Source organism: Dipodomys ordii, unplaced genomic scaffold (assembly GCF_000151885.1).
Source record: "Dipodomys ordii isolate 6190 unplaced genomic scaffold, Dord_2.0 Scaffold29, whole genome shotgun sequence".
Classification (NCBI taxonomy): Eukaryota; Metazoa; Chordata; class Mammalia; order Rodentia; family Heteromyidae; genus Dipodomys; species Dipodomys ordii.
In genome coordinates this window covers 1,344,132-1,351,990 of record NW_012267245.1, presented here as the reverse complement: position 1 = coordinate 1,351,990, position 7,859 = coordinate 1,344,132, and the positions used below count along the sequence as shown (strand labels likewise).

Below are 7,859 nucleotides of genomic sequence, written 5' to 3'. Positions count from 1 at the left end.
TCAAGTAGTAGAGCACCAGCCTTGAGTGAGGGGAAAAAAAGCAAAGCAAGAGCATGAGGTCCTAAGTTCAAACCCCAGGATTGTCACAAAAGGAAGAAAGGAAGGAAGGAAGGAGTGAAGGAAGGGAGGGAGGGAGGGAAAAGGGAGGGGAGGGAGGGAGGAAGGAAGGAAGGAGTGAAGGAAGGGAGGGAGGGAGGGAAAAGGGAGGGGAGGGAGGGAGGAAGGAAGAAAGGAAGGAAGGGAGGGAGGGAGGGAGACAGAAAGAAAGAAAGAGAGAGAGAAAGAAAGGACAGAAAGAGAAGATAGAAAGATAGAAACACAAGGAAGAAAAGAGGGAGAGACGGAGGGAGGCAGAGAGGGAGGCAGAGAGGGTGGGAGAGAGGGAAGAGAGACAGAAAGAAAGAAAGAGAGAGAGAAAGAGAAAGGAAGGAAGAAAGAGAGAGAGAACGGAAGGAAGGAAGGAAGGAGAGAGAAAAAGACACAGAGACACAGAGAAGAAAGAGACAAAGAAAGGAAGAAAGGAGGGAGGGAGGAAGCAAGGAAGCAAAGAAGGAAGGAAGCAAGCAAGGAAGGAAGGAAGGAAGGAAGGAGGGTAGGGAGTAAGGGAGGGAGGGAAGGAAAGAGGGAGAGAGAGCTCCACTGGAATCCTTGAGAGATTTGGGGTCGTGCATGTACCCAGTGCAGCTCCAATACTTCAGCCCTGATGCAGGCAGCCTCTCGGGGAGCCCCTGGGGTGGGGGTGACCCACGGTGGCCTGTGGACAAGCCATGCGGTAACCCGACCCTGCATTCTGCTGAGCCACACTTCCCTGGTCTATGAGATCAGCGGAGCCCTTCAAGACAATGACACCCTGTTATTGAGTCCCGGGAACCCTCCATTTGCATGACCAATGGCTCATCCCCTCGGCCTCACACGAGACAATCCCGTCCAAGAATGTATTTTGTGTTGAAATCTGCTGCTAAACCTAAGGTGGCCTAGCCCCTTCCACCCTGGAGACGTCCATGCTCCAAGATAGACCAGCCGCAGTCCGTGCTGGGGTAATGTGGACAAGGATCTGGGCTTGTGACCATTGCTCTAAAGTGTGGACTCAAGTTCAGCCCCCCCACTTACAAAGAGAGGAGGCTTTGGATGGCTTTGAACCCTTTGCAAACAGCTTTCTACCTCCCACAATCCCAGGAACCTAGAGATCTACTCAAAAGAATAACAACAGCAACAATAATAATAATTAATATTGCTTCCACAGAGCACCAGTAGCTCACACCTGTCATCCTCGCCAACAAAGAGGCTGAGATCTGAGGACGGTGGTTCGAAGCCAGCCAGGGCAGAAAAGTCCGTAAGACTCTCATTTCCAATGAACCACTAAAAAACAAAAAAGAAACTGGAAGCGGTAGTGAGTTAGCTTTGAGTAGAAAAGAAAAACGCTCAGAGATAGAACCCAAGCTCTGAGTTCAAGCCCCAGGACTAGCATCCCTCCACCCTCTTCCCCCCACCAAATACAGTGCTTTCTTAATTTCTCATTTGCTTCACAAATATTTATGCAAGAAATGCATCTCATCTTGTGTGCTACCAACCGTGTTCACGATTGGGTTCCATTCACCATAGCCAAGCTCTGGAAAGAGCCTGGATGTGCTTCAGTGGATGAATGGGTAGATGGGTGGGTGGGATGGATGGATGGATGGGTGGGTGGGTGGGTGGGTGGATGGGTGGGATGGATGGATGGGTGGATGGATGGATGGATGGATGGATGGGTGGGTGGGTGGGTGGATGGGTGAGATGGATGGATGGATAGATGGATAGATGGATGGGTGGGTGGATGGATGGGTGGGTGGGTGGATGGATGGATGGATGGATGGATGGATGGATGGATGGGTGGGTGGGTGGGTGGGTGGGGGGTGGATACATGGATAGATAAGTGGATGGCTATTGGAGATGTGGATAAATGGAAGGATGATGTGTGGATGTGGGTGGGTGGGTGGGTGGATACATGGATAGATAAGTGGATGGCTATTGGAGATGTGGATAAATGGAAGGATGATGTGTGGATGGTAGATGGATGAATGATGAGTGGATGGATGGATATGTGGGTGATGGATGGATGAATGGATAGATATATGGATGAGTAAATGGATATTGGTAGGATAAACAGATGGATCGATGGACAGATATGTGGATGGATGGATGGATGAGTGGATGGACTGATAGTTGGATAGGTTAGTGAGGAAATGGATAGGTGGATAGATGGATGAATGAGTGGATGGATGGATGTGTAGATAGATTGATGGATGGATGGACAGATGGATTGATGGATGAGGGGATGGATGGACAGATGGATGGCTGGGTGGATGGATGGATGGATGGATGGATGAAGAGTGGATGGATGGGTATGTGGATAGATTGATGGATGGATGGACAGATCGATGGCTGGGTGGATGGATGGGTGGATGGATGGGTGGATGGATGGATGGATGGATGGATGGATGGATGGATGGATGGACAACCAAAACCTCCATCCATTTCCTGGAGTACTACTTCAGAGATTCAGCCAAATCTACATCATGTTTATCTCTGCTGCCTTAAGCCAACCCAAGTGTTCCTAGTCTGAGGAAAGAGGTAATGGTTTCTTAGGACTTTGGGGTCCCCCAAGGGGCTCCTAAGCCGACGTGGAGCTTCAACTAGAGAATCCCACTTCTGAAACTTTCTTACTTTAAGCTTTGATGTGAACACTTATATTTTTCCCTTCCCTACTACATGAGCACTGTTAGTGGATTCTAGCTAAGAGTTTACAAATGTGTCCCTTTAAAGCCAAACGTGTGTGTGTGTGTGTGTGTGTGTGTGTGTGTGCCAGTCCTGAAGCTTGAACTCAGGGCCTGAGCTCTGTCTCTGAGCTTCTTTTGCTCAAAGCTAGCACTCTACCACTTGAGCCACAGCTGCACTTCCAGCTTTTGGCTGGTTCATTGGAGACAAGAGTCTCATGGCCTTTCCTGCCCAGGCTGGCTTTGAACCTCGATCCTCAGATCTCAGCCTCCTGAGTAGCTGACAGGTGTGCGAACCACCGGCACCCAGCAAGTCCAAACATTATTTTTTTAAGCACCTACTAAGTCTGAGAAGCCTACAGACAGACACCTCCCAGCTTTGAAGCTCAAAGAAAATCTTGATGTTCTTTAGGCTCTGGCACATTTTTGGGGGTTGACATCTTACATTTTTTTTTCCTGGTCCTACACTTAGATTGTACAAAGGATGTAATTTTCTCTCTATTGTAAATATTGACGTTTTATAAATAAAACTCTGACATCATTTGTTTCAGCGTTTCAAATAGAATCCAAATTACCAGAGCAATTTGGCGCCCACCACCAGCTCCTAAAAAAATATAAAATAAAATACAAACGAAAAAAGAAAATAGGAACAAACTCTTCTTTATGAGTCTGAAAATTCTACCTTTCCCCCCCCACACTTTTTCCTCATTGAAATCAGGTATTATCTATTCTGGCTTCCTTTTGGGGGGGAGCGGGGAGTCTCTGCCTATTAAGCAGATCCTCTACTACTTGAGCCACACCTGTAGTCCTTTTTTTTTCTTTTGCCAGTCCTGGGGCTTGAACTCAGGGCCTGGGGGCTGTTCCTGAGCCTCTTTGTGCTCAAGGCCAGCGCTCTACCACATGAGCCACAGCGCCACTTCCGGTTTTCTGGAGGTTCATTGGACATAAGAGTCTCACAGATTTTCCTGCCCAGGCTGGTTTTGAACCACGATCCTCAGATCTCAGCCTCCTGAGTAGCTAGGATGACAGGCGTGAGCCACCAGCACCTGGCAAGAGTCTATTTCTTTGGGGACAGTGTCCCCCCTTCCCTTGCTCTCTCCCAGTTTTCCCCTCCCATCCCCACCCACAAGTGGTAGAGTTCATTTTCCACATGGCGTTCAGTGAGGACCACGGTTGCCTCTGTCCACCCTTTGCGTCTCCCCCAAAGACAGTAAATAAGCAAATCAGAAAAATGGTATAGAAAACAAAAACAGCAACCAAGGGGAAAATCAAACCTCTTGTGTCCATTTCTGCCATTCATTTCCATAAATACTATTTGATCCGATCAGAGGTATGTAGCTATTGTGCCTTTGTGATCCACCCCTCAGAATAACTTCCTTCCTTCTCTCTGTGTGAATGTCTAGAGTCCTGGATCATTTATAATACCTGAGATTATAAGTCTTTTTCAGAACAAGTAGACTCTAGAAAGAAAAGCAGTACTTGGAATGACACTGTTGGTCAGGTGGAGAGAGAAAAGGCTGGATTTCCCTTTAAGAAAAACATCAGAGAGCTGGAAATGGGGCTCAGTGGTAGAGTGCTGGCCTAGCATGCATGAAGCCCTGGGTTCGATTCCTCAGAACCACAGACACAGAGAAAGCCGGAGGTGGTGCTGTGGCTCAAGCAATAGAGCGTTAGCCTTGAGCACGAAGAGACTCAGGGACGGTGCTCAGGCCCCGAGTTCAAATCCCAGGATTGGCACAGACCAAAAGAAATGTGTGTTGTTTGAAGTTACTCATCTCTAGCCATTGATGAGAGCAGCAGAGGAAACAAATACACTAGAGAAATGGCTCCAAAACAGGTCGACAGGAGCCTGGGAGCCCCCCAAAAAGAGGGGGTCCACAGTTTAGAAATCGAGATGGAAACATTCACAGCGTCAGAGGGCAGACATACACACCAGCTATTCACCAGGAGGAGTTCAGGGGTGGAATCCTTTTACACCACTAACAGTCAAAATGAAGATGATGATGGTGATGATGATGATGATGATGATGATGACAATGATAATGATAAAAACAACAACAACAACAACAATAATAATAATAATAGAAAGAGATGGATGGTTCTGCGATCTAAGGCGCTTGTTCAAGCACTGGACAAATAGAGTTAGCACACGCGTGTGTAAGATCTTGACCAGGGAAGGGACACACTTGCTGGGTTAGAACTCAGGTCCCAGCCCGTGCTTTGTCCAGGCCCATCCCCTGTGCGCCCTTTGAGGTGAGAATCAAAGCTGAGCCTCTCCACGTCCATCAAAAGCCTGCCCCGGGAAACTGAGGCCCAGGAAGGGAGCAGGTGGACTCTGTCCCCTGGAGGTTTTGATCACCCGCCCCCCCAGAGATGCCATTTTGCCACAAGGGATGGAAGACTTTGTTTCGTTCATGCTCAGGGAGTTAAGTCAGACAGAGGGGCCAAGACCATATCATCTGCTTCCCACGAGCCGGCCGGGCTGATGTCAGCCTAAACACTGACTTCTGAGGTTGGAAGAGCCTGGAAGAATCTCAGGAGAGGGGGATGGGCTGGAGGAGAAGAGAATTCCACCCCTGGGTGGGTGGGAAGCCTCTGTGGTTGTTGAAAGCCAGTCCTGGGGCTTGAACTCAGGGCCTGGGCGCTGTCCCTGAGCTTTTTGCACTCAAGGCTGGGGTTCTACCCCGTGAGCCACAGCTCGCTCCACTTGCGGCTTCTTGGTGGAGAAAAGGGTCTCACAGACTTTCCTTTCATGGCCTAGACTGGAATCACCAGCTGTCAGATCTCAGCCACCTGAGAAGCTGGGGTGACAGGCGTGAGCCACCGGTGCCCGGCTGGGGGCAGTTCATTGAATATTTGAAAACAGCTAAGACAGCTGATATTGAAGATGCATCTCAGAACAAACTGTAAAGTACAGGCTGGGTCCTGTCCATGATCTCAACATGGACATAATATATGCAATTGATATCCAGAAAATATATAATGTACATAATAGAGAATGCATTATATTTTGCATATGATATAATATATCATATATCACATATTAAATTATATATATGTTATATATGTTATATATTATATTATATAATTATATTATGTTATATAATTGTATAATTGTATAATTATATTATATAATACAATTATATACAATATGATATGTAATATATGATATAATTATATAATATCTAATATTTATATAATTATATAATCATGCAATATCTCATATATTATATATTATAGCATATACAATAAATATATACTATATAAACATATTTGTTTATCCAATATAAATATGTAATATATAATTAATAAAGATATGAATATGTTATAAATCTACTTATAAATTTGTTTATTATACATATAAAATCTAATATCTAAATATATTTTATATTTATATATATAAACATATATATAAATATATTTTTATATTTATATATTTCATATATTTGTATTTACATATATTTATATACATATTAATACATACATATATAACATGCATATTATATTTATTGTATGTATTTATATTTAGGTGTAAATCTAAATATATATAAATATTTATTAGCTAGACACCAGTGGCTAAGACCTGCAATCCTAGCTACTCAGGAGTCTGAGATCTGAGGTTCATAGTTCAAAGCCAGCCCAGGCAGGAAAGGCCATGAGATTCTTATCTCCAATGAACCACTCAGAAAACCCTTCCAAAGTGGCGCTGTGAGTCAAGTGGTAGAGCGCTCACCTTGAGCTGAAGAGCTGAGGGACAGCGCCCAGGCCCAGATTTCAAGCCCCATGACCAACAAAGAAAAAAAAAAGAGAAGCAGAAATGGCCTGACTTGATTGTCAACAGAACAGACAAGGCATGTGGAACAAGACAACATCCATCCTTCAATCCTAGCTACTCAGGAGGCTGAGAAGGAAGGATCATGGTTCAAGGCCAGCCTGGGTAAGAAAATCCAGGAGGCTCTTTAATGAACCAGTGGGGGAAAAAAAAAACAAACATTAAAATTCTGCAAGTAGAGCTGTGGCTCAAGTGGTAGAGCACCAGCTTTGAGGGGAAGAAAAATAGAAATTCCAAGGATGGCAGTCAGACTCTGAGTTCAAGTCTCAGTAATCACACACACACACACACACACACACACACACACACACGTCTCCGGGATTCACCCTCGTTTTTGGCAAATGACTCACAATGACCCGGCTAGCAGCATCTGCTTGGGACATTCTCCCAACAAATTACTGGCCTGCTTCCTGTCTACGTTTGCCCCTTTTTTTTTTTCTTTCTTTCTGTCTTTTTGTTTTGTTTTTTCTTTTTAATGTTCTCCAAAATGTTTCTTCAAACATGTGTTTCCTGTCTGTGCGCATGGCACCAGCTGGAGATTTCCACGGGCCTCGGGGCAGAGTCCACATACCAGAGGCTCCATTGAACCAGACCTGGGCCTCCAGCCTCCAAATCCAATCCTCACTCCCAGAAACGGGAGGCCACAGGCTGGGGCCCGCAGCCAATGAGCAGGCTGGGATCCGCAAGAACCTCACTCTTATATTCTCTTCCCAAATGACACCCCCAAAGCGAATCTAGCTAGGTCTTCGCCCTCCTGCATTTCCTTCTGTACCCAGCGTACCCAATTACTTTTATAAATACTTTGTTTTAAAAATAACATTGTGGCTTCCTGCCCCTTCCAGTCTTGAAAGGCTTCGGCAGGATTTCAGAGGCTTATAAATGGTTCAAACAGTTCATCTTTTTTATCAACACCGTGTGTGCGTGTGTGTGTATGTGTGTGTGTTGTTTTCTTTTTTTTTTTTTTTGCTAACCCTCAAGGATAACTCCTCATTGTTTTTAATTCTTTGACCTTTCCATTTAAGAAGGAAAATAAAAATAAAAATAAAAGGAATTTGCTTGTCATTTTCCATACCAGAAAAAAAAAATCCTTTGTAATTCAGCATCTCTACCTCGCCCACCAGCAAGGCGTCTTTTTTTTATTTTTTATTTTTTTGGTTAATGGAGAAAGCAGGAAGGTTTCCATTCTGAAATATTCCTAGCAAGGGGGTGGGGGGTGGGCACAAGACCTTTAAAAAAGAGAGAAAGGAAAAGAAAGAAAGAGAGAAAGAAAGAAA

At 45.0% G+C, this 7,859-nt stretch overlaps 1 protein-coding gene across 1 annotated transcript in view; it reads left to right on the top strand.

The window, feature by feature from the left end:
- The first annotated feature begins 669 nt into the window (after positions 1–669).
- Stc2 (stanniocalcin 2) overlaps positions 670–7,859 on the top strand; it is a 27,897-nt gene continuing 20,707 nt past the window's right edge. The window contains exon 1 of the mRNA XM_013015970.1: positions 670–772. Coding sequence (XP_012871424.1) covers positions 670–772 — 103 coding nt within the window. The remainder of the gene's footprint in view (positions 773–7,859) is intronic.